Source organism: Melozone crissalis, unplaced genomic scaffold, assembly GCF_028551555.1.
Source record: "Melozone crissalis strain CALT ecotype California unplaced genomic scaffold, PUWL_Pcris_2 ptg000006l_1, whole genome shotgun sequence".
NCBI classification, from domain to species: Eukaryota; Metazoa; Chordata; class Aves; order Passeriformes; family Passerellidae; genus Melozone; species Melozone crissalis.
The window spans coordinates 15103140-15130332 of NW_026535784.1; the positions used below are offsets into that span (position 1 = coordinate 15103140).

General features: G+C 36.8%; 1 protein-coding gene across 4 annotated transcripts in view; it reads left to right on the forward strand.

Annotated features, from left to right (window-relative positions):
• The window catches only part of RGS12 (regulator of G protein signaling 12), an 80816-nt gene that overhangs the window by 37542 nt on the left and 16081 nt on the right, over positions 1-27193 (forward strand). For all 4 annotated transcript variants that reach the window (XM_054290100.1, XM_054290099.1, XM_054290097.1 and 1 more), the window contains 12 exons: positions 144-165; positions 8362-8531; positions 11586-11678; positions 12801-12944; positions 16513-16692; positions 17917-18070; positions 19322-19398; positions 21126-21326; positions 22136-22209; positions 24367-24493; positions 25436-25532; positions 27025-27089. In XM_054290100.1, coding sequence (XP_054146075.1) covers positions 144-165; positions 8362-8531; positions 11586-11678; positions 12801-12944; positions 16513-16692; positions 17917-18070; positions 19322-19398; positions 21126-21326; positions 22136-22209; positions 24367-24493; positions 25436-25532; positions 27025-27089 — 1404 coding nt within the window. The remainder of the gene's footprint in view (positions 1-143; positions 166-8361; positions 8532-11585; positions 11679-12800; positions 12945-16512; positions 16693-17916; positions 18071-19321; positions 19399-21125; positions 21327-22135; positions 22210-24366; positions 24494-25435; positions 25533-27024; positions 27090-27193) is intronic.

The window sequence follows — 27193 nt, forward strand, 5'->3', positions numbered from 1 at the left end:
TTAGATTTACCTCTCTAATATTATCACTTATTTATAAGATTGCAAAAGTAGCTAACACTGCAAATGCTAAATAAATCTCAGAGATTTTTGATACTTGCCATGAAACTTCAGTAACACTTTTCTTTTTTTCTTTTTTATTGCAGTCAGCAACTGTTTCTGATGGAGGTAAGCTGAAGCTTGCTTTTACTTTTATAATAAAAAATAATCAATTTTCCACATTAAGCAACATAATATGTGGTAAATTATGTGATATATTACAAGATGTAAGTCCAAGGTGGTGCAGAACTCTGTGGCTGCTTTAGGAACTGTGCCAGAGAAAATATTGCAGGCTTGTGTTCACATACTTTCACTGGTTTATTTGCATAATTTTTTTTTTGGTACATTTATATATGCACATTTTTATTATAACTAGGCTTCTTCATTCATAATGATAGAGGCAGAGCTGATAGACTTCTGTGTAATTGGATGGTAGATAAAATCTCATTTTCTGTTTTATTGTCCTTTACATACCTTGGTTGCTTTTAAAGAGGTGCTGTAGCTTCTAAGTTGTAAGCTGTGTTGGTGCATTTGCTGAGGTTGAACTTTGTTAAGTGTGATCCTTTTTGAGAAGGGGGTAAGTAATTTGATATTTGTAAAATCCCAGCATGGAGCTTTTGCACTTCTGGAATATTCTAAGTAAACTCATCTTTATTGCACATAAGCTGGTTTGTTTTGATTTTAACATGCCTTTAATGTTTTAAAGGATGTCCACTCTTTGTTAAACATTAGAAAATTATTTCTCTGAAGCTTTGAAGTTAATTGAAACAGTTTAAAAAGGGTTCCTTAATGGAATAAAGGAATTTGTATAGTGGGGGTATAAAGGAGATGGCTTTTGCCCTTGTCTGCTCTGGCAGGAGTTGGTTCACTTGATCCTGCAGAAAAACTCATGTATTTTTGTGTTTGCTGTTCTTTGACAACATTACAAGACAAATTTATTAAATAAAAAGGGCAAAGGGAACAAGATGTGTTGCTATAATCAGTGCAGTGAAATGGAAAAAAATATTTGGAATGCTACAGATAATTTTTTTATATTACATGCAAATGTAAATGAAAATTAGCAATACTATTTACAAAACTTCTTCATATCCTAATTTCTGATTCCTTGCAAGACTAAAACTGCATTTCAGAAAAAGATTGCTGTTTTGGTCCTTTTGCTGGACCCATTCTCCAGTGGCTGACTTAGTCAGGTATTCTCCTTCTCTACTGCTGACACAGTCTGATGCTTTACTGTACTTCTGTCTGGATGAGAAGTAGACTCTGTGTAGTATCTGTCTTGTCCACAAAGTGATAAAACAGCAAAACAGAAAATAATAGTGCTTATTCTGCTTTCTATTTCTAAAATGTAGCCTGTGTTTTTCTGGGAAAAATATGGGGTTTTTTTCTCCCCACATGTTACCTTCTTGACATAAAAATCAAAGCAGACCACAGATTTTCTTATTTTGTATGTAGCTGTTGAGGACCAAAAATTTGACTGATCTTTTTTTAGGTAAAATGCAATATACTTGTGTCTTGTTTCCACAAGGGGTCTTGTTCTGTGTTGTTGAAAGTTATTTTGTTGCCTATCCAGACTTGGGAATTTCTGTGATAGTACTCATACAATAATTATCCTGCCAGTTGAAAATTTATTTTAAAAATTCCACTTATTTTCAGTTCTTCCAATATGATTTGTGTCTAATTCCAAATCTTTAGGTAGCTGTTATCACAATTAATTCTATACAGTTTTTTTAACTCATGAAATCTAAGGGCCATGTAAAGTCACAGAGGTGAAAAAACAGCCAAGAAATTATGTGCTATTTTCTGCTGAGTTGTATTCCCTGTTGTTTTAGCTAGTTCAGAATTTAACATGAACTCTCTCTTCATTGTTAAGTACTGTTTAAGAAGGAGTATAATTTGTGCAAAAAGTGGTAGTTGAACTATAGTGAATAATATCAAATCCATTGAATAATATTGAATCCATGCTTAAATACCCAGATAGCGGGTTGGAAAAATAAGAACCACAGAGACTGTAACCAGAAAAAGTGAAATTAAATTAATTCCTAATTCATCTTTAGCTGCATTGAGTAAAAAGTTGTGATTCATGTGTGAATTATATTTTCTAGCATTTACTTTCATTGAGTATGGAACAGCACAGACATTTTTTCAGTTTTCCTTAATCTCACTAGTACAGAAATAGATCCACAGACTTAGACATTCTAGGGTATGTTTAGTTTAGAGAAATTTTCCCCATAACCATTGGTACAGCGCTGCATACTTCCCTTCCTAGACTAAATCTTTGTCATCACAGAATCACAGAATGATTTGGGTTGGAAGGGACTGTAAAGGTCAACTTGTTCCAGCCCTGCTGCCATCCAACCTGACCTTGACACTTCCAGGGGTGGGACATGTACAGTTTCCCTGGGCAGCCTGTTCCAGTGTTATCATCACTGTCAGAGTGAAAAATTTCTAATATCTAATCGAAATCTACCTTCTTTCAGTTTAAAGCTCTTTGTCTGCTCTTGTCAGAAGTCTCTCTCCAGCTCTCTTGTACCCCCTTTAGGTAATGAAAGGTGCTCTAAGGTCTCTCCTCTTCTGCTTGGTATTATTAATTAATATTATTATTTGTATATGTACCTAGATACTATCAATACTAGTGTTAAGCTTTAGTTTGGGGAGAAAACTAATGTGTAAAAAGCAATTATGTGTTTATATAAATGTCTTCAGTATGGTGGGAGGCACAACAGTTCTTTGTACATTTTCCTTCCAAAGTCAATGAAGTTTTATGTCATATGGCTTTTATTGTGTTAGAGCCTGGCCCTGGAAACCATCTAGCGCGTTGTGTTTATTTTATATTTTACATTCCAGCTTGTGCAAGGCTGGGATGTTCTTATCAGTCAAAACTGCACTTGGGCATTGCAAGATAGCTGATGTGTAAATTAGTGTTGTTTCCAGATGTGCTGACCAGTGGCAGCTCTTAACTGTAATTGATTTGTGTAATGAATTGCAGACAATCACAATGCAAACTGTAATAATGCTTAAATGCAAGATTACTGCTGTAGATCAACTAATCTGCTGTAGGAGTAGCAGGAACCATTTGATGTTACTACAGTGACCTGTAATGAGCAGGTTCTCTTATTTCCCACCTCAGCAGCTGTCCCTGGCTGCTGACTGTGGGAGTGTGTACACAGCACGCAGGCTGTGCCTGATGTTCTGAGCACTGTGCCATCTGAATTGTCACAGGGATGATCAATAGGCCCCTGCTAATGACTGACTTTGCTATTTATACCTGGAAGGCACTTTAGAAAGGAAAAACCTTAAGGTCAAAGGATCTATAACAGAAGTACCATCATCATTCATCTCCCAGACAGAGGTGGTGAGGTATCTGAGCTAGGGAGAATGTCTGAGTCAGTTCTCACCTGCTGTTCCCTGCAGAGATCAGTTCCACAAAGCTGAAATACTTCAGCCTAACAAATACTATATGCACACATTTCTTCCTAAGATAGTACTTTGCTGTAGTTTCTGCTGCTTTTTGCTTTTAGTGTTCATCACTTGGAAAGAATTTTCGTAAGGAAAAGTGTTCCTAAAGACCTTTCTGAAAGGAATCTGATGTTTGCAGTAATAAATAATGTAAAACTGTGTTTTAAAAAGTAACTGAAGAAGGTAAAGCAAAAAATTAGCAATGAAGTGCAAAATAAAGCAAAACACTGTTTATGCTTTTTGCACTATAACTACAGATGGATTGTTTCCTCTAAGAGGTATATGACTTATTTGTCAGTTCTGCTGGTGGTGCATGCTCACTGTAGCTGTGTTCCACTGTAGCATCAATAATTCAAGTTCCTTTAGCAGCAGTGGCAAAAGGTCTTTCCTTTAAATTATTTATGTAGCATTTTATAATGCTTTGTGTTAAGTATACTATTGCTTCCCTCTGCTTGAAGCAGCAAGGGTAAGGAATAAATTTGTTCAGAATAGAAGCTCCCAGGAGTTGCTGTGAGGAACTTTGCTAGCTTCCCTCATCCCAGAATTGCAGAGGAACAAACAATGTGCTGTGCAGTCAGACTAACCTGCACCCAATGGGTTCCGGGACATTGCGGCTGAACTTGGTATGGATTCAGAAGGATGGCTTTCAGTGAAGGGCTTGAAGTGTTTCATTAAGTGGCACCACAGTGGTTCTTACCAGCTTTATCCAGGTAAAGTATTTAGTGATTATATGGTTTGTGTGCGTTCCTATGATTGTGAGGAATGTGCTTAGCGTCTCACAATAAAAAAAAAAGTACTTGTAGGCTGAAAAATACATACAAATGCATACAAAATAACCTTCATTTAATGTGTTCAGGCTTATGGCTTTATATTATCTAAACCAAAACTTCTGAAGCCATCCTGTCCTGAATGCTTTCAAGACGTAGTTGATTAAATGTCTGTATTTTCTTACATAATGCTGTTTTTGTAAAATTAATAAAACCAAGACCCTCCATGGAATGTGTAACCACAAAACGTGCAAAACATTGTATTTTGAGATTTTTTAGATAGCATTCTGTGTCAGTTCTGTATTTCCAAAAGATAATAAATTAAACTGAATGAGTTTGAATTCAAAGTAGTTTTTCCTCAGTAGGTATGGTTGCTGTCAAGCAGAACAAAAATGAAGTTAGGTCCCTGGGATTTGAAATGTTTGATCAAGGAGCCTCCTTTTACAGGTAATACAGGATAAGTCGGTGCTTCCAGCAGTGATGACAAAGGAAGGCAGGCATTTGGAAACTTCCCAGCACTGCTGTAGTTCATGTTGTCCATGCAGAGCTGGGATTTTTCACGTTAAACTCCTCTGGCATCCTGAGATTCCCAACTGCTCCTTTTATTTTTTAAAATATTTTCAAGGGAGAGGAGGAGGAGTCCACTTTGCACAACAGCCCTGTGGTGAGAGCATGTGAGGGTGGGAGTCAGGGCTCTGTGTTTCCTCTGATGACCATCACAGAGGGCTCATTAGATGAAATATGTGACTGGGTTGGAAAGTTTCTCCATTCCTGCTTTCCAAGGTGGGCTGCATGTACCTAGGAATGCATGAGCTGTGAGAGTCAGGAAACCTGATGCTGGAGTCTTTCATTGGGAACATTCCTCTGCAAGAGGAGTGGAGCAGGAATTATGCCTTATACAGTCTTCATTTAAGTGTGATTCGGATAAATTGGGTACTAATGGTAGAATCAGGGATGTGTTTTTCCTTCTATATGACTTTCTTTTTCTCCAGCTCTCAATGGTGTATCTGCACTAGGCTGTGACTTTTAATTGCAACTGATGATCTGGGTGTTAACTAGAATAACCAAGCCTTTTTTGGCAAACAACCTTTTCTGTATTGTTTTCAGCTTGATGGGTACCACAGCAGAAAACTCTACAGATTTTAAAAGCAAACCGACTGCATTTTTTCATTAAGGGAAACCAAAGCTGTGCCAGGGTTAAGTATAAATTAAATAGTTATTTTTGAAAAAAGTCTGAATTACCTAAATTAAATATACCAGAACACAGAGAGTTTACTGGGAATGAGTAATCCCTTAATGCTATGTTAACATATTGGAGGACCTGTGCTAGTAGCTCTTTGGTTGTAGGAAATAGAGTCTTATTTTGGATCGTTTGTTTTCATGGGATCTCCAGAGCTGGGAGTGTATCAGAGGAGGGAGAACCCTGTGCAGTTTAGAGGAGTGTAACTCTGAGGAGCTGGAGAGAGCAGGCAGCTGGTAGCAATTAAAGGTAGTTAGCAGTTCCCCATGGTGTAAACATTGGAGGCTGTAATTGCAGTTGGGTTTCCCGGCTGCCATGGGGAAATTGAACGCCTGCCATGGGAGGGAGGTGATGCTGACTGGCTGATGATGGCTGTGCCTGCCACTTCCCAATCCCTCCCGACTCCTGAGGCACTGTGACTCCAGCATCCAGAGCTGAGCTCTTGGTGTGGCTGCTCCCTAATTCCTCTCTGTCAGCCTAGGAGGTTTCAGGGGCTTGGTATGTGGGATGAGTTTGCCTTTCTGACTTTGCCTGAAAGGAACAAGGAAATTTTCATCACTGGGGATTGAACCCTCCAGGAGTGAGGCAGTATCTGAAACTGTTCCAGATCTATCAAGAAGTGGGTATTTATATCCTGGACTGTAAAATAGAGCACATGCACCTGTGGAGTTAAAGCAAAATACTACAGATAGTAAAGTTAGATATCATCCTCTTCAGATTCACATTAACTTCTTTCACAATAGTTTCACTCTGGTGACAGATAACTTCATTAGAGACTAACAGTTGACTTGGTTATGCTCTTTCACATGTCTTAAAGGAAAAAGTGAATAAATATTTGTATAAGAAAATTTGTCATTATTTGCTGACTGTTTGTAATTAGCCTTGATTAATGTGATTGGAATAATAATTTTTTATATACCTGATTTGTTACTAGTGTCCTTAAAGATTATCATTATTGAAAATACAAAGTTACGTTTTGTTTTTCTCTCATCTAATTTTTTATCTTTGTCTTGTTTTATTTTTGTCTTAAAAAATAGTTTTGCTTACAGAAACTCAGAGTAGTTAACTGTTACATCTCAGTGAATATTTCTGAGCTAAGAATATGTTTAAAAATGAAGTTTTTTACTCTTAAATTTTTTTTTCTTATCTTTACGACTATCTTTATCACTTTTCCCAATGCTTGTATCTGTTTTTGAATGGTGCATTTTTTCAGAGCTCTTACTTCCAGGGGGGAACAGTAATGTTTTGTAACATGAAGTTTGGAAATGCAGAATGCTTTCAAATACTTCTAACATAAAAGGAGACCTTGGGAGAGCGTATAAAGTACCCAGTGTCTTTTTGGTGAAATTACTCATTGCTTTAGTTAGTCTAAGTGATTAACTGAGGAAAATCATAAAAATATCCCCGTGAAGCACAGTCCATTTCTGACTGGTTGTGAATTCAGTTTTTTCCAAGAGATTGCATTTCTAGTGAGCTGCATACTTGCTTTTCCATTGGCATGAAACTGCTGAATATACCATCTATTTAATTTGAGGGTATTATTTTCTCACATCTGTTACTACAAGTTTTCCAAATAATTGAATGTCTGTGATTTTTTCATCCCTTCATCAAAGAATCTCATTCAGTTTGACATCTGTCTGTGTGCAACCTGTCCTGCTTTGAAGCAGGGAGATCAGACCAGGTAGCTCAGGCTTTAGTTGTGTCTCCACAATGAATTAAACCTCACATCACCTCTATGAAGTGTGCAGCTGTGAGTTCAGCATTACCAAGTTTTACATTTGTGTACGCGGGGGGGTGGAGGGACCATCCTGTAAAAGGGTATGCAAGAAGTAAATGATGAATCTGTGAATAGAGCCCTGCTGTAAGCAGTTCCCTCTCTTAGAGCAGCCATTTCTTTCCCCTTTCTACTTCTGTGAACAAATGGTCACTTTTACATTTTTTTGTGTGCCTATTTTGATTACTGACATGACAAAGATGATCTGGGGTTAATACTTGAGATTTTTAGCCTGCTACACGAGGGGTTTTTTTGTGTTTCTCTGAATTCTCCATGGGGTCTTGTTAATTTGTTTCTCAGAATGAAAAATCACTTCTGTTTTTTCAAAATCTAAAGGATCTGTTAAATTCTCATCTTGGGGTCTCTAGATTATTCCAGTATGTTGGCTGAAGTCTGGAAGGGATCCCTGTTTTTATCAGAAACCATAATAAATGGAGGATCTATTGTTAGATGTCTCCTTACTTCCTGTGGATGAGGAAGGTATCCCTTACTATCTAATTTCCCTAATGTTCTTTTCCACAATTGACTTCTCTCCTAAATTTTCAGTATGAATGGGAATCTTGTATTTCCATGCAAAATTTCACAAATTGCTTGTCTGCCAATTGAAGTGTATATGAAATTTTTCTGCCCCCTTTCACCTCATAGGTTTTTGCCCACATTCTGATGAATAGTGGGTGCTCGAAGGTCAACTTTCCTTGGATAACCTTCTGAAGGAGTGCAGTCTATAGTGCAAGAAATATAAAGAGGAAAACATTTTTTTTGTGTGGAACAAGAAAAAAGATTTTGTTTTAGACCTGTCCCTTCTGCTTCTGTCAAGGGACTGCTGTTAAGACACTCATTCAGTTTTCTTTGCAGTAGAACAGAAGAAATTTGAGAGGTGTTTGGGGTGGGTTTTTTTCCTATGCAGGTGCTCTTAATAAAAATGGAGAGGGATATTTAGAAGTCTGCACCACTGCAAGCTTGAGCAGAAGGCGTGATAAACCAAATAAACAATCCTGAAGAGTACAAGTATAATATATATAATAGTACTTAATAATAGTACATATATAATAGTACTTTATTGACAGCTGTGGTTTCCTTTACTGCAGAGCTGAACAGCACTGAGTTGAAGGACTGCATCAGTGAGAACAGCCTCAGCAGCAATGCCAGCCTCCCCAGCGTGCAGAGCTGCCGGCGCCTGCGCGAGCGGAGGGTTGCCAGCTGGGCCGTGTCCTTTGAGAGGCTTCTGCAGGACTCTGTTGGTGTTAAATATTTTTCGGTGAGTTTTGAGGGACAGTGAGAGGCCTTCCAAAATACCTAATACTGCTGCTGTAATTTTCCTGTATTTTTTTTTTATTGACACTCTCCTTGCACAGGGCAAGAGACAGGAGTTCATTCGTGCTCTGTTGTTACCTGAGCATCTTTCTGAGTTTACACAGGTTCACAGTTGAGTAATAGTAATATTCAGATTGCCATGCATCTCTGCATAGCTTCCATTTTCACCTGAAACTTCTGCTATATTTGGCATTGTCTGGGAACTTCTAGAATGCTTCCCCATTTGTAAAATACTTTTTTTTTTCCTATCTGTAGCCTTTGTACTAGAAGAAGGAAGTACTTTTGGGTTGTTTTTTACATCTATCTCCTGAAACATTGGAAGCCACATAGAAGGTGTTTTCAATGATAGAGTGGTTTATTTTCCTGTGAAAAGTTTTTAGAAATACTTTTTGGAAGTAGTTATGGTAGTTAAGAGCGCTGGTTAAAACCGCAACTTGAAGGAGTAATGCTGAGTATTTTCAAAGCATAAATACTTCGCAATACATAAAAAATGTTCTGCACAGCACATTTATGAGGTAGTAAATACCATCATCTCTATTTTGCAAGGAAGCTGAGGGTACACACTTTTGCTTTGTTGCACTGTAGTGTGTTGCTTATTCTGAGTGTGTTACACAGGGACAGTGTGCTGCCCAAGTAATTTTCACATTGGGAATATAAAGAAACGTCTGGTACAGGAAAGGTAGATTATTGAAATTGCAGTAACTCAGAAAGACTCTTTTGCTTGATATAAAAGTATTAAGAGATCACAATGGTCAATAAGAGAACTTCCATGTTAACTGGTGGGGGAACCCAAAACCCATATTAACAGTGAACATCTATTTGTGGAAACAGAGAAGAGGAAAGCAAAATAATACATCCTGGATATTGTGTTCCTTATTTTAGCAGAGTAGTCTGAGAGTTAATAGCATTTCTGCTTTCATACTGAGACTTCTTGTCAGACTGGAAAAAAATTACAGTTCTGATCTGATGTTGGAGTCCATCTAAAAAATGATGCAGTTCTTGGGGCTCCTACTGAAAGTTCAGTTGACTTGGTTCTAATTACTTGTAAACCTTTGGTAAACTTGTGTACACTTAGGAAATTGCTGCATTAAATTTTTTGGCCGCTATGATACTTCAAAGCTTACATTATAAATGTAAAAAGTAGCTCATATAATTTTAATAATTGTTCAGATTAAAAGGTTAAAGGTACGCTTCATTTCAGCAAAAGCCAGCCTCAGATATTCTGTAAGTTTTACTTTTTGCTCACTTTTTTTTCTAATTAGAACTTTTTAAAATGAATATTGCAACATTTCAAGTCTTAAAGAAATACCAACTTTAAAAAACAATTAGGGAATGTTAAAGTTTATTGTGTGCACCACCATTTTCTTGAGGCCCAGGAGATGTCCAGAGCCATTGCTTAGATCTGTTAACCTGGTTGCCATAACCCTGTGCAGTTACAGATTGCTGCCAGTATCCATGAACACTGAAGGCACCAGCATTTAATTTAGGGTTCCACAGCAAGTGTCTTGGTGCATGTGGAATCCAGCATCTGCCTTTCCTGAGGACAGCTTTGTCACAGAGCAGGAATTGCTCTCTCAGATGGATAGATTTTGCATGTTTTGCAAATAGTCACTCTTTGCATAATAGCTGCTGCTTGGAGCAGTCAGCCAGGAGGTGAGAGCTGTTTGCAGGTGCCCCCACAAGGGGTTCAGAGCAGCCTCTGCAGCTTCCCAGGGATGGGTGGCACCTGCCTTGCTGCCTGGTGTTCCAGCTGGGGCACCCCTCAGCCCTCCTGGAGAAGCTGAGATGCTGGACAGCTGTGCCCAAGCCCTGTGGCCACGAGGAAGCCAGGGGAGATGGACTCTGGGGTCACAGGGAGTGTGCCAAGGGGGAAGTAGGCACTTGTGTTCTGGTTCTTGCTCACTCATTTGGTTCTCTTTAGATATGTAATTGCATGTAAAGTGCAGAAATGTTCTCCTGGCTGCTCTCAGGATTGTCTTTTATGCATTTGGTGTCTCAGCTTATGTATCCAAAGAACTTTAAATTCAGAGCTTGCTTGGGCATTTAGATTCCCTGTATTGTAGTTTATCTTAATTGTTTTCTTACAGTGGACTCCCTAAACTCTTATGTAAATCTGAAAAGCATAAATAAACTTAAGTTTATTTCTGTGTAGATTCTTCTTACACAGCTTTCTGAGGCTGCTTTGTACGATAAGGAAGCTTCACTGATACCCCTGTGATGATTGAGTGAAGGTTGTGGTGGATCAATTTGTTTCTTTAAATCTTTTTTTTATTCCCTGATGGTTAAAATTCTTTAAAGATGCTGACAGAATATTGAATTATACAGATTTTAATATGGGACAGTTTGTGATTGTAGGGTTTTCCAGCTGAATCAGTACCAGTGTTCATTTGGACTTTAGGATTCTGTAATATCAAGGTCCTGAGTATTCTGTGTTGTACTGGGAGATATTTTATTTTCCTCTCAATGAGTATTTTCCAAAGAGAAACAATGTGGCCACGTCAAACACAGTGAACAGTGATAGATTTTTTTTTTTTTTATAGTTGCCATGTGATACAAAAATACACTGTGATGAATCCAGGATTGGTTATGGGCACTTCTTGATAAACATCTACTCTGTTATATCGGTAGAACTGCAATTAAAGACATTTACAGTGTCACTTTTAAATCTAGTATATAAACTATTTAAATTTTTATTTAAAGTGTATTCACCAGTTTATGCACTACTTAGCATGACATTTCAAATTTTGTACTTGCAAATGATTTGATTGTAACTTGATGTATTCTTCTAAATGTATACATTAAAAAAGACAGGAGAAAGAGGGGAGCACCAGGTATGTATTGGACATATATTGATTTTTACTTTAGGAAAAAACTGGATTGTGAGACTGATTGAAAACTTACATTTATGCAAACTTTCCAAGCATTATATATATGTTTTTTAAGCTGACAAGTAACTTTTCTTTGAGATATTTATTTATTTGCTTATTTTTTCCCCTAGGAATTTCTACGGAAAGAATTTAGCGAAGAAAATATTTTATTTTGGCAGGCCTGTGAATATTTTAACCATGTACCTGCACATGATAAAAAAGAGGTAAGTTAGTGTTGTATTTCAATACCTTGTGTTGCTTCTTCAAAAATTATTACTCCTTCAAGATTATTGAAATGACTGGAGCTGTGCCTGGTCTGTGTACTGTGACATCACTAAAATAGGGTGGGATGACCTAAGCTTAAGATGTTGGATATGTTCAAACTGCAGCAAAATGCAGAGGTAGCTCTGTGAGAATGAGTTAAAGTATCCTGGATGTTGCAAATGGCCAGCAGTGATAGCCCAGTGCATGGAAGTGCAGAGCGAGTTAATTGTCCATGTCAGGGAGAGGCCTCTTGTACTCTTTGAGCTAAACTGCCTCCACCAACCAAAACTGTGTTTCAAAATAACTTAATAATCTGCTGCTCCGAGGGCAGGGCTCTCGTGTTTGTTCACAAATTATGAGAATCTCCATCTCATCCTTTTGAGGGAATCCTACATTGGTCAGGCAGTTTGGGTGAATTTTGAACTTTATGCAGGTTGGCAACACTTCTGTCTACACCACAGCCAAACCTGGTCAGGTTTATGTGGTGGAAACAGTTTCACCTTCCAAGTCCCTCTTAATTCTTTTGTCTTCTAATAAGGATTTTTTCTTCTACTTTCTTCTGTCTTCAAACAAAGTATTTTCTGAACACCACCCTTAAGGGCTGTGGGCTCTGCTTGGTGGGTTTTTCATTATTTTCATGATGTGGGTGTTTGAAATAAACAAGTTAAAAATAAGTGGTTTTGACTGTAAATATTCATATATATACTTACCTTTTTTTACTTCTAGAAATTTAATCTTAGAGGATGTATTTAAATAGTAACTGTTATGTAAAAGGTCTAAAAATCTAAAAAAATGTACTCTTCTTTTACAAAAATACTTGCTGTGCTTAACTGCTTGATTATTTTTATTTTTATTTGGAGGACAACTACTGTTCAAGAAATATTTGATGAATATTTGTAATCATAAAGAAAAAAAACGCTATTTATGTGCTTAAAACTCACAAAAGCTGCTATATGAAAAATACATATATAAAAGATTCAGGAGTGGCTATCTATTTTTGGGTGGAATGTATCAGTGTAAGAAATGCCTAGCTAAAATTATGGTTTTAAAACCAAGATACATTTAGCATTTCTTTTCTGTAGCTTTCTTACAGGGCTCGGGAGATCTTCAGTAAGTTCTTGTGTAGCAAAGCTACAACCCCAGTTAATATTGATAGCCAGGCACAGCTGGCAGATGATATTCTCAATTCTCCCCATCCAGATATGTTCAAGGAACAGCAACTTCAGGTAACCATAGTAACCATGAATGCTCTGTGTTTATGTCTGTTATCTTTTCCTTTATAATCTATAAAAATAGTTTTACATGCTGTATATTTTAGACTCTGTTAGAAGAATAGAAAAAAGGCTGCTTGGCTGTTTTTCTGTAATGTGGAGAGAAGATTTTCACTTAATTAAAAAATAATCTGAAAAGTACTATTATTGAAATGAGGGTTAAGTGCAAGTAAATATTTCCATGTGTTGCAGCACCATTGCATAGAGGATTTGCATATGGCTGCTTTTCTTTTCTTTAGTGGAGAGCTGAGTACAAAATTGTGTCTAGTTTTGGTTTTTAAAATGTTACTGTATTAAGGGAGTTCTTCTCTTAGGCTTTAAATACTACTGTCAGGCAAGGAGATTTAGAACTGTTGTAGTCTGAAGACCTCTGAAGTGGATGTATTTTAAATTATTGATAATCAGTGCAGCAACATGATACACTTCACATTTCCTGTAGAATTTAAGTTTCTAGCCTTTTTTCCCTAAGTCATCTCTTTGGTAACTCTTCCACCCTACCAGTTTATTAGTAGAAGTAGTTTTGATATCAAAATTTTGGAATCAAGGCCATGGCATTAGTGATCCAGGTCACAGTCTTGGGACACAGTCTCAGACCATGTGCTTTTGGGCAATCTGAGCAGCAGGGCATAGTGTCACCCTCCTGCAGAGTGCAGATAGAAAGGTAGGTCTGGCTGCTGCTCTGGTAGCTCCCAGCTTTATAACTACTCCTTCTGCACCTCCCAAGCCTGAGCCTTCTGTGGGAATTACCAGTCACCACATTCCCAGACATTTTTTCATGCATTTGTCATCCTGGTGTTGTGGAGACTGTGCCTGAATTCCTCCTTATCCTCTCCCATTTTTTTTTGGTGGAGTACAGAGTGTCCTTATGAGTCAGGTGACAGGGTTGATGCAGGTTTTGTCCCTTTGAAAATGCTGTATCCTTGGTAGGAGGGTTCATAATGGGGGAGAAAAATGCTCGTGGGAAGTGCTGCTGGGGGTCCAGTCCCAGCCACAAGGCCTCTCTGCGCCTGACCTCTTATCTCAAATTGTCAGTGCCTCAGTGAGACCCCTCAGTCAGACCCAGTCCTTTCACTGGAAAATGAAGTGAGGCAGGATGAGAGCTCCTTCTGCTGCAGGACATGGCCTTGGAGCCTGGCTGAGGGCAGGGCTGGGCAATCAGCTGCTTGCTGGCCCTTCATTCCTTGGTTTCAGGGAGTGCTTCTGCAGGCCAGCTTGTGGTCTTGGTGGATGGCACCGTATGATAACACACAGCTGTGGGTTGTGTAGTTACTGCAACACACCCACAAAGTTGAGCTCATGGTGGTGACACAACCTTAATAAAGTGAAAGCTCTGCATTTGTGGTCTTTCACAAGATTTTTTAGATTTGAGCACTGACCACAGAGTGGGTGCTGCTCTGTGGTGGTTGTTGAATGAGTGTGGTGCTGGGGAATGGGGAGTGTTGCTGTAAGGCTGCAGAGGAGTGGCAGAAGTGTGTGGGAAAGTGCCTTGGAAACACTTTCAGACCATTCTCTTTCAAGCACTGTCTGTTGGGAATACCCCTGGAAGTTGCTTTCTGTCCATGTCCTGACAAATTTGTCCATGATCTTGTTTTTAGAGGTTGTAATGGCAGTGTGGATGCAGCCTAAGTACCTAGTTAGGATGTTGTTCCTTTTTGTAAATTGAATCAGAACAAGCATTTTCAGTGTTTCTGGATGGAGGACAGTGCAGGTCACTTAAACGTATTAAAATAAGAATAACATAGCATGTACTTCATGAAGATTTGATAATGGATGTAAGTTTTTCTGCTCTTGTTTATCTGAAAATTTCAAATTATGCTTTTAAAATATATGTTTCTCATTTGTAAGTACAAGAACTAGCATCTGTAGCCTTTTTCTAATAAGCAGAAATCATTAAGATATGTAAATATGATAATAATTCTAAATATAGAAAATTGTAGATGTAGTGTGGGCTAGAAACATGGGGCAGATGATAATCAGCTCAAGGTAAATTAGTTACCCTCTCATGGCTCTGTCCTGCAAAGTTAGAAGGTAGTAATTTTTTTTACTGTATTAAATATGTTTAATTTGCAGACTGTCAAAGCTGGCATATACAGAAGTATTTTTCCATAGCTTACCATGTGGAAAACAGTGCATTAAAAGGCAGCACCTAAGCAGGAATGGGAATATACAGAGGGGAAAGTCAAAAACATGGAAATTTGCATTCAGTTTGAGTTGGGTTTCTGTGACTCTGCAGGATCAAGTTCTCTCTGCTCTGTCTTGCTGTTTACAGGATAGGTTTTGGGCTAAAGCCTGTTGGGAAGGGTGTGTCTGCACAGTCTGAAGCATGGTTTTCATCTGCAAATGGGCCACTCAGTCTCAGTGATGGACTTTCCTTTACACTCTTGGGAGTGCCATAACCTGCTCATGGTTCCTACCTTCCTTTGCTTGTGGGGAATTTGTCATGTCCAAAGAAGTAGCCATTCATACTGCTTTTTCAGATGAACTGAATCATGGGAGAAGATATAGAGCTAAAAGTATGGATTCACTTAAAACAGCAAATTTGCAAAAATGGAACAAAACCTTTAAACCTTATTTAGCATTTAAGAAAAAGCTTGTTTTCACTTTCATAAAATTAGCTTTGTTTAAATTTGCAAAAATGGAACAAAAACTTTAAACATTATTTAGCATTTAAGAAAAAGCTCTTTTTTACTTTCTTAAATTTACCTTTGGTTAAATCAGCCTCAGATGTTTGCTCCAGGCCTGGTATAGAGCTGCTTTCTTCCTCTGTGGTTAAAGATAAATGTTGATCATTTAATGTAAACTGTTCTCTTTTGAGATCTACAGCACCTTGATTATTGAATTTTCCAGAGATACTGATGGGATTTTTCCTTATCAGTGGATACATGACTGTAGTTTACTGTTAACACTTGTCAGTTCTGGGTTAATGATGTGATGATCTTAGAGGTCTTTTCCAGCCTAAATGATTCTATGACTATGATTCTATTCTATGTGAACATTTTATTTGATGCAAAGGACTCTCAGCTTCTCCTCACATCAGCAATTAACATTGTGTTTCTTGTATCATTGTGTTATTGCATATTGTGATTATATCATATTTCTGTGTTTTAGAACATAAACTTTTCTTGTTCACAGCTACCTTAAAACATACCTGCATAACTTAATGCTGTCACATACAGTGCCAGTGTAATAACCTTTAAAATGTTTTAAATGGCCAGATTGCTGCATGCTCCACACAGAATGGCATCAGCACATTAAAAAAGGATAGTGTTGTCAAGACTCTACATCATCTCAGCTTGCAGTTTGCACAAATCATAACTTTTTTTCTGAACCTGTAATAAGGGAATAGATCAAATTATATTTCACTTTAAAATGGGTGCAGTGGATTTAGCCAGGTCTAAACAGTGTCATACCTATGCTGCTGATATCCTAAATTTTGTGGGAGTTTCCTGTTGCAAAGTAGCTTCATTTTCTTGATGTGCTACTGGAATGTATGTACCCATTATCCATTGTGGTTTAATTTCAGATATTTAACCTGATGAAGTTTGATAGCTATACTCGCTTCCTCAAGTCCCCCCTCTACCAAGAGTGCATCTTAGCTGAAGTGGAAGGACGTCCTCTTCCTGATCCTCAGCGTGTTCCCAGCAGCCCCACCTCCAAACACAGCGTCAGTTCAGACAAGTCCAACATGTCCACACCAAAAAAGGTGACTTTTGCATTGTTGTTATCACAAAACTGTGGTTTTAAATAATGTTTTTCAAGTTCTTTGGAAAATCAAAGATAACCTATAAAATAAAATGTGTGGATAGAGATGTTGGCAAATACAATTGCAAAATTTTGTGTACTCAGGAATATACTTTGAATCAGTTTTCTAGATATTGAATTGCTGAATATAATTTAAAATCTTCATTATTATTTAACTGTATGTATACAAATAAAAAGTAAGTTTTATTTTATTAATACACCAGTTCAGAAGCTTATTTTGGTTGACTATGGGAATTAAGATGTGATAATTTAACCTTTGCTGAGAGGAGACATTTTATCAGAAGTTTTGGAGAAGGCTTAACCTAAACTAGCTCATTTTGGCAAAGGGTAGTTTTTAATTTCTTAGCTCCTACTAAACTGAGATAATTCTGTGTTAAATAAGTACAGTTGCTTAAAAATTAGACCAGTAGTCTTACTGACTGATCCCTTGACATTATTTAGGGTTTATTTTTTCTTCTTGTAGATAATACACCATGGCATTACATAACTGTATGGGTAAATTATAACTTCTCATTTTTCATGTCAATCACTACAGATTACCCCATCTGCCATTATGTATTCTTATGACTAGGAACCTTTGAAAAGTAGCATTTCAAGGAATATTCTAATAATCTAACAAGAATACTAGCTTGTTAAAAGCAAGTTTAGTTTAATATCAAACATTCCTGACATTTGTATTCTTCAACTCTAATAAATAGTTGATTATACTTGTAAATGTTAAACAGTACTTTGTCATTGTCTTTGAAAGCTGTTCATATTCAAGCCTAGCCTAGGAAAAATACCAAAGTGAAATTCAGTGTTTTAAAAGCAAGGCAAATGGCCTTTCCACATTAACTTAGGCATTACTGGTGAGCCGGGGACAGTTCTTTCATATTTGCTGTAGCTCTCCATGGCTCATTTCCAGCTACTGTTTTGTACTCCCTACCAAGCAGCACATTTCTATCTCTGTATTTCTTTCTGTTGTCACTGGTGAGGTTTTTTTGGGTTATTTTTTTTTGATTGCTGCTGAGAGGGATGCTGGCACAGACACTTGTGCGTGGGGTAAGGAAGGCAGCTAACCTGGCCATCACACTCTTGTTTTGGGAAGAAGTGTGGGAAGGTTTATTTTAGACAATATACTCACACCTGTGATCAAACCAGTGATTTAATTGTGTTTTGGTGATAGCTAAGTGGTAAGTCAAAGTCTGGAAGATCTTTAAATGAAGAGTCAGGAGAGGAGGACACTGAGAAGAAAAAGAGGGGAACATTCTTCTCATGGTCAAGAAGCAAGAGTTTGGGAAAATCACAGAAGAGAAGAGAAAATGGTGATTATCCAAACGGTGAGTATCACATTCTGCTTTGTTTCAAGGTTGTTTCAGCAATAGATATGACTAATCTCACCATGATTAGTTGCTATCTCAGTGCATTCTTGGGAGTGACAGAGGAAAGGAGCTGTCAAGTCAGAAGGCCAGAGTGTGGCTAGTATTGCTGCAGTTTTGTGGAAGATGTACAAGTAAATAGATAAAAATATGACAATATTTAAATTTGTTTTTACTGACTTCCACAAGACTTTTTTTTTTACGTTTTGGAACATTCTGCCTTTCTGTGTGCTGGTAATTGCCTTTTCAAGCAGAGAGCTGCTATTTTTATAGAAAGATAATTTCAAACCTTTACAGAAAAGTCCAGAATCAGTACAGCAAATAGTGCTGTAGTTACAGCTATTTAAAAATTCCTCCATCTGTGTTATCCTACTTTTCTTTCTTTTATCAGTAACACACAGGTATGTTCACTTTTGAACAGTCACCATCTGTTTTCACCTTCCCTGACTAAAATGAAAAAGGAGAGTCAGAGGTGTGAAAGCCCTTGTAACCTGCTGTTTTGTTACTTAATTGTGTTTGAGAGTTTAAGGAAGAGTTCCCTTATGAAAGCACCTGTTCATGGCCTCTAGAGGAGATGAAAGTTTTGCAGTAAATTATGCTGTTGAATTAAAAATGATGAAAAAATTCCAGCAAAGCCCCAAGTTTGGTCCATATTTTATAATGCAGTTTTTGCTTCTGATAAACTCCCAGACCTACAAGATACCTTTGATCATTTGGATAATTTGGGCGTTCTTAGTATATTCATATGTGAAAAGACGTCAGTGGCATTTGCTGTGATCATGGACATTTCCTTCTGAAAGTGACTAGTAATTGTCTTAGATTTTAGTGTTCTAACACCTTACTTGCACTTTTAAAAGTATTTATCTGCCTTGAGAGTATCTGAAGAGGTAGAATAATTTTTTTAAGATGAAATATTGAAATCATGTTGCATCTAGTTAACAAAACTAATATTTTTAAAAAAATATTTTTCCCCTTTTTTTGATGTAAAACAAATGGCTTTATTCAGGGGTTACATAACCAAGAAGCACTTGACCAAAAGTTACTTTGGTTTCCATGCTTCTGTGCACAGTATGAAGATTTGGTGGTTTCTTTCCTTTTAATGAAAAAAGAAAAATTTGTGACTCAACAAGCTGATATTTGAAATAGTTGTCTGTATTAGCATAAATAATGAAATCAGCCTCTTTACTGATTGCTGGTTCTTTGCACAAACAGATTCTTTTCAGTCCAATGGATTGTCCTACAGACGGGAATCTCAAGGCTCCATGTCATCCACTGCAAGTCTCGACCTGGTAATGGCTGCCTCCTGCTCATGGGCTACTGGGGGAGCAGATGAAACAGTGAAATACTGATTTTCTAAGTGGTGTGATGTAGCTTGTTTGATGTAATGCCTTGGGAAAGGGGTTTCAAGTGATGCAGCTGCAGCACAAGATGTAATATTAGGCAATTTCAGAGTGTTGGAAATGCAAGAGAGGTTGTGTTCATATATAATTTCTTATGCTGTCCTTGGATATGCTTTGCATTTTGTCTGTCTTAATATCAGGCACCAGTGAACTACAGAATAAAGTTTCCCTTTTAATGACTGTAGCTCTTTAAAACTAGTTTGTTCTACCTGCAAGGATGAGAATCTGTTTTAAACAACCACAAGTTAAAGCTTTTCCTCTTCTTGGCCTCTGCAGTAAGGGGGATGCAAGTTGCATTAGGTTGATTTTTGTTGTGCCAGTGTCTGTCTTGCTTCTTCTCTGTTTTCTTTAAAGCTGTGTGTTTTTGTCATTATGATTTAATTTGGTCCTAAAATCCTGAGAGGTTTGTTGTGGACACTTTGTCATGCTAAGAAATTAACAAGTGAAGACACTGTGATTTCTAACCATCAAGTTTTGCCTTCACAGTGTAAAACTAATGAGGGGCAAATTTAAAAACAGTATTAATAAAACATAGATGTAATACTTTATTTATCTATGTTGATATGGAGGAAGACTCTAAAAAAAGGAAATTTTCGTTTTTTTGTGCTGTTGGTGTCCCTCTGATAGAATAGATTCTGTGTAATTAACCATCAACTAATAACTATGTAAATTTATCTATGCTAAAAATATTGATCAGGGAAACAAGCATGGTGAAGTCATGTTTATTTCTGTTGCAAAAAAGTCTTGTCTTAAAAAATAGAAAATGCAAAGGCTCCCTAAAGCAACAACCCCTCATATCTTTCCCACTCCCACATGATTTCTATCAGAAAGTTACTGGGATTTGAATGAGAAGCGCCATGTTAAAGAAGAGAGAAAAAGCATGATGAGTACCCTAAAAGGCTGTCAAACCCAGTATTTTTTAGTGTCCTTTTAAGTTATAAGTGAGCTTTTTGTTAAATTCTCAAAGATACTTTTGATATTTAGTGGTAGTGTTGCTATTCTGCTGTTACTCTAGAATAAAAGTTAGTGCCTAGTCTGTAGCATTGTAGTTCTAATTCCCTTTAATAAAAACAATTAATGATTATGAAGCAAATAATTTTAAAATTTCAATTTCTCTGTGGTGTATTTGTGCATAGAATTCGTATTATGTTGAAAGAAGAGGAAATTTTGTGAGGAAAGATTGAGCAACCTGATGTTTAAAGACATTACTCTTCACTTAAATGTTGATTCACAGGATGCCAATGGTAATTTTTACATCAGCAGGACATTATTGAGCACAGACATTTAACTATTTGGATGCTTAATGAGATTTAATTTACTTTTATAGTTTTTACTTAGGAATCCTTTAGTAAATCTTATAACTGTTTTACACACTTGCTGTGTAAAACTTCATCTGTTCTTGAAATAAACTTAGATTTGTGATTTAGATTTATGATCTTTATCTAAATTTTTTCCCCCGAGATTTAAATGTATCTAATATTTGTGGTATTTGGAAGGATTTCTAAAGCATGGTAGAAACTATGGTTGTTGGCTTGGTTTGATCTGGGTGGGCTCCAATAGTTTATACCCAGTCCTCATTTTCCCATTGGGCACTGACCTTTCTTTTTCCTTTCAAGTCTGAAACCTCAAGATTGCCTGCATTTGTGCCAGATAAAGACAAATCCCCCAAGTACTGCTGTGTAAACCTTCCGGATGGCTCATCCAGCAAAATGGCTGTGAAGTCAGGGTTCTCCATCAAGGAGGTGCTCGCTGGGGTCTGTGAGAAACATGGCATCAACATAGCTGCAGTGGACCTGTTCCTCGTTGGAGGTGATAAGGTACTGCGTATTCCTGGGCTTTTTTGGAAGTGTTTTCCTCCCCATTTCACAGATAAGGAATTCTGTTCTCTCCATACTGACACACATCTCCTGGTTCTGCCCATAGCTTTACATTGGCAGTGCTGGTTAATTGAAGGAGAATTGAATTATCCATGAAGAAAGCAAATGTCTGGTAGTAGATGCTACTGCATTAAAGCCCAAAACCATAGTGACATTCGGTTGCTCAAAGATGAATGAGATGCATTAATGGTAGAAATGAGGTACAGGTTTTAATATTGAGGAAAATTTCCAAGACAGCAATCTGTGGGGATGATGCAGTGTGTGTGAGATGGCTCTTAGTCAACAGAAATGTTCTCCAATTCAAAGGGAAGTTGTGGACATGAAGTATTTATTCTCTTAAATTCATGCTTTTGATCCATCTAGATGATTGCAATGACAAAAATCAATGAATGTTCATAGTTATGGGCTTTTAAAGCTTTTAAAGACTGTTAGGTGGCTGTATTTTCTAATGCATTATTCTGTGTTATTTATATAAGTTGAAGAATCTAGGTTTATTTTAACAACCAAGTTCCTGAACACCTGCTGACTCCAGTGGAAATTGAATTTTGGTCATTGTTTCACACCTAGCCAAAAGAAAACATGCTTTAATCATGCTCCATATTGTAAAGGAGCAGTCACTGGAATGAGAGCAGCCTATATTAATAATATTCCGAGTTACCTTAAAAAAAATTTAACAACACAGCTGCTCTTTTTTACATAGTTTAGAATTAATTTGCTCTCTCTTCTTTCATCCCTGACATGTTCTGCAGCCCCTGGTGTTGCACCAGGACAGCAGCATCCTGGAGTCTCGGGACCTGCGCTTGGAAAAACGCACTTTATTTAGGTAAGAGTCAAAAATAAAGCCTTCCTCTGGCCTTTCCCTCCCTGCTTTCCAGTTTGCTTTTTGTAAGTGCAATAAAGGAGATGTTGCCAGTTCCCTGTGCAGTGAAAGAGGAGGCTGTGCAGCTGCAGGAGGGGGCTTCCTGGATTGCTCTTAGGATACAAGTGAGATTTTGATGCCAGTGTTCCAGTTTAGGGACATTTAAATATTATTATGATGTCAAAATGCTCAAGCTGAGGCAGCTCTGAAAGCACTGGACAGATCTGTGGGTCCAGAGGGACCTTCCACATCAGAAAGACATGTTAAGTAGGTTGGAGTAGCACAAGAAAGATATAGAAATTGAACTGTAAGTCTCCTAGCCTTAAACTAAATGGATGTATTTATTGATGACCTGTTCCCATTCAGTTTTATCTGTATATATTTGCCCACCTGGAAAATTACAGTAAGACTAATTGTATAAATAAAAATCCTCTGATGAACCCTGAATCTTAAAGTCAATGTTAAATTATGAGTATGGATATAATATAATGCAGTACATTATACATTTAGTTTTATGTAATATATTTGGTAGCATGTGTTTTTTTCAAAATAACATTTGTAATTTTTTCCAAAATGAATCCAAACTAATGCTATGAAAACTCCTGAAATAATAATTTCAGGAAAAAGTATTGAAGCAAAATGTATTACATTACTGACCTGGACTTTTGAAGTGAATGAAGTTTATTTTGTGAGGCATTCCTTATTTTGGCTCTATATTACTTTTCCTTAGGAAGCTAGGCTAGTTTCTATTTAAAGGTACTTCAGGTTAATAAATACTGCATGGCATATTCAATTTTTAGATTGAGATTGAGCAGTCTTTTATTAGGTGTGAGCTTGTTGAGTCTCCAAGTTAAAAAGGAACTTGAAGTAGGCAGTACCATATGTTATTTGTGTGTTAATTAAAATGTAGAAATGTTCTGCATTATTCCATTCTCTGGGTAGATACTATGTAAGCAAATATAGTCAAATATTTGGAACATTTTCAGACTAAGGAGATATACTATGTGGGTATACTTAGTTACCTCAGTGTTTGCCACTTTTGTATCAATTACCATCTAATGATTAAAATTGAAAATTTCAATTTAGTAACTGTTGAATTAAAAGAAAATATAAAAGACAAAGTTTTAGTTATTCTGGCTTCTTGAGAAAGAGAAAAGTCAACATGACTTACCATCTTGTGTTTGATTTTTGTGAGATAATAATATCTGATGATGATGTACATTTCTTCTGATTATTTTGTTAGTAATAAGCTTGTCCTTGATTTCATACTATAGTAGCATTGCAATTAAATGAGGTTTATGGAGGATTCAGGGCATAGATGGAGAGCATTTAAAAAAAAAAAAAAAGCCAAAACCAAATCAAAGCTGGGCGCAGTTCTGTGCAGGGACATAGATGCTAATGAAAGTTGTTTGGGTTTAATTTTGTAAAAAAAAATTGTATTTAATTATTCTTTTACCATTTTAATAATGCAAAATTGTAAAATATGCTCTGAAAAGAACTGTCTTTAGCCTGTAAATTCTAAGGTAATTACTTTTACACCGTTGGTATATAAGTTTCTCTTATACTGATATTTCATCGTATGGTGGCCCCAACCCAAAGAAGTAACACTGGAATTCCACAGTGTTAGTCTGCTTAAAAATTAAAATATTTGTCCAAATCCATCTCATGTAATTGCATAACAAGTTGTGAGTCTGTCTTGTGGAACTGAGAAGAAATGTTTTTCTTGCATCCAAGTCTATAGTTGAGGCATGGAGTCACTTGGGAAGGACTCCTGGACCAAACTGGTCAGAGAAATCTCCCTGTAAATATGGAAGTGCTGTGGAATGCTTTTCCTTGGTCTGAAATAGACTGCCTCAGGCCTTCACTCAGTTCTGGCAAGCGAAACAGTAGAATTTTTGTGTTAAATAGAAGTAATAATAAATTAAATATAATAATAAAGAAATAAAAATAAAATAATAGATTCGTTGTTGCTTCAGTTAACATACATTCATGCTACTGCAGTTCCAGCTAGCTACTAGCTGTAAATTGTTACAACTGTGTTGTAGATTTGATTTGGCATATTTCTGTTCACTTTATTTACTGGAGTATTTCACACTTGATGTTGCAATTGCTATGTTTCAGGCTGGATCTTGTTCCTATCAACCGGTCAGTTGGTCTGAAGGCAAAACCCACCAAACCAGTAACAGAGGTCTTAAGGCCTGTTGTTGCAAAATATGGTTTAAATCTTAATGAACTTGTGGCAAGACTAGTAAGTATTCTTTGATGTAATTCAAGCAGCAATATTATATTTTCTGTCTGCAGAAGATCATATGATAGTCCCTGGAATGATTCCTCTCCTGAGAATTAGGCATTTAAATATCTACAGCTACATTTTGAGATAAAATGCATTGTAATTATAACCATTATGCTTAGTAGTATAAATATTTAGTCTACATCTGTTTTATATTCTCTTCATAATAAACCCAACATCCAAAATAAGTAAGCCTGAACTTTGCTTCTTTCAGAGCTCAGCTCCCATTATTAGCCAGGGAAAGTTGGTTGGATTAAAGCTTTTGTTCCATTGTCCTGGGAATCATGAAAGTTGCCACAAATCCCCTTGCAGAAATATTTTGTTAAAGCAGACTGATTCAAGTTCTCTACTACTGAACTCTTGGCTGGCATGTTCTCCTTTCTTTTGTGCTGGAATACCTAGGAATGTAAAGTTAATTTTGTGGTATTTCTAGTATGTAAGCTGTCTTGGCTGAACCAGTCCAAGTTTTTAAGATAACTGAAAAGCATGTTGGTATAAAGATAACTTCATTTAATGAAATTACAAAACTAATGAAATAATACAATCAGTTTAGAATAAAAAATAATCTAAAGTGTTCTCTGAAAAACATGACTTGCTGAGCATACACACACTAATGGTGCTAGAGTATTTGAGCACACTCACAAATTGGATGATTTTTTTTTTCTCCGTGCATCATTTTCCCAAATTCCATTCTTCTCACAGAATAGGGTTACACTCATTGAAATCAAGGTAGTTTTGCACCACTGGAATAAACGTTTTTATAACGGTAGAAGGATAGATTGAAGCTACTCTGAAGCATAAAAATGCCTTGCTTGTTTTCTTTCAAAAATGTCAGACTGCATAAATTTGTTCTGAAAACAGCTTTTTCTCTATTACATACAAACTGTGATCCGACTTTAGAGTGGTGAGCAGGAGCCCCTTGATCTTGGTGTCCCTATATCTAATCTGGATGGCCAGCGGGTTGTTCTAGATGAAAAAGAACCATCAAAGGGTAGAGGTAAGTTTGTAGAAAAGCTTTTGTTTGTGGCTCCAAATCCGTTTTACAAACCCTGACTATGGTTTGTTTTTCCTGTTGCTGTGAAGGTGAGGTAAATGTGAATAAATTTGTATCTATCACATATAGCATATATTCTTTTTAACTAAAAAGCAGTGCAGTTTCTGAAGATTGAAGATTAATGTAATCTGTGATAGCAGGTACTTTTACTGTTGCTGTAAGAAATTTTGCAGTAGTAATGTTTGAATTTTTTGCTTGCACTGAGCCACAGATGCACCCACAAACTTAGGAACATAGCACCCAGTAATAATAATGAGAATCAAGTGCCAAATATCTTTGGTGCATTTGGCAATTATTCAGCAAGGAACATTCTCTGTGTAAGGAAAACAGATGCAGTTTGTACAGCAGCTGCATATGCTGCTATCATAATATCCTTCTTAATATGAGAAAGTACCAGAGCCTACTTCTCCAGTTTTAAGTGATGATTTTTGAAAATAACACCAAAAAGGATAAAAACTCATGACCCTAGGCAACATAATCGTAAAAATAAAAATTTATCAGCTAAACAGTTGACAATCTCTTGGCACAATTAACACTCTAGATTAATGTAAGCACCCTTATGAGTAAAGGTTTGGTTTCATTAGGAGACCTTTTTAGAGATATCAAACACTTATTTTCAAAAACTAAATTAGATATGGTTAAATTAAATAGACTTAGAGCAGAGATCCTCTTCAAGGAAGAGCTGGGATTATAAAGATGGAGGTATATATTGAGGAGAATCAGATTTGTCATTTTCCTAACCAACAGAACCAATTGTTATTTTGAAAAACAGTTTCGATCTAAATACTTTCACACATAATTAGGTTAAGGATTACAAGTAAAGCCTAAATCCAGTGTGCTGCCAGCATCTGTAAAAGCCTAAATCATAGAGGATCATTCTGGCAGTGGTTCTGTGGCAATGTACCAGTGAAAGGGGGCAATGATTCTGTGTCACTAAATTTGCTGTAGGCAGATTTAATTTGATGGAAGCTTTTGATTACTTAGACAATGGCAAGGAGCATACAGCAGAAATACAAAATAATTGATGTGTGAAACAGGATGGAAAAGATTTAACATGGCCTTTCAATGGTCTTTTCTGCTGATTTTCTTTTTCATTTTTAAATTATATTGTTGAGAATTGCGAACTGAATGATCAGATTTTACGATTATTTGTTCTAAATCAACTGAAAATTTAGCGCGTAAATGAAACTTCAGCATCCTTTAACTTTAAAAATAGTGGCAGTGTGAGGAAAATCTGAAGATGAGAGGCATATTCTGGTGGGTTTTTACTGAAAGATATCAGGGTTATCAACTGTGCTCACTATTTTCTGAGTACTCATTAGAGTGATTTTAAAGCAAAAATCTGTTGTGTCCATCCTTGTCCCTTAAGTCTTGCTTCTTTAGGGCATTATAAATCGGTAGTTACAGAAGATATATTTATGTTCAATGTTTACAGAGAAACAAAGAGGCGTGTTAGTAAAACAGACTGCAACTGTATCTTCAAGAAGTCAAGGATCTACTGTAAGTCTTCTGCAACGATTTTTCTCCATTAGATCATCTTCTGTTTCCTTCTAGAATTCTGTATCAAAGGCTGCATTCACACATGGTTTTGAATCGGCCAAATT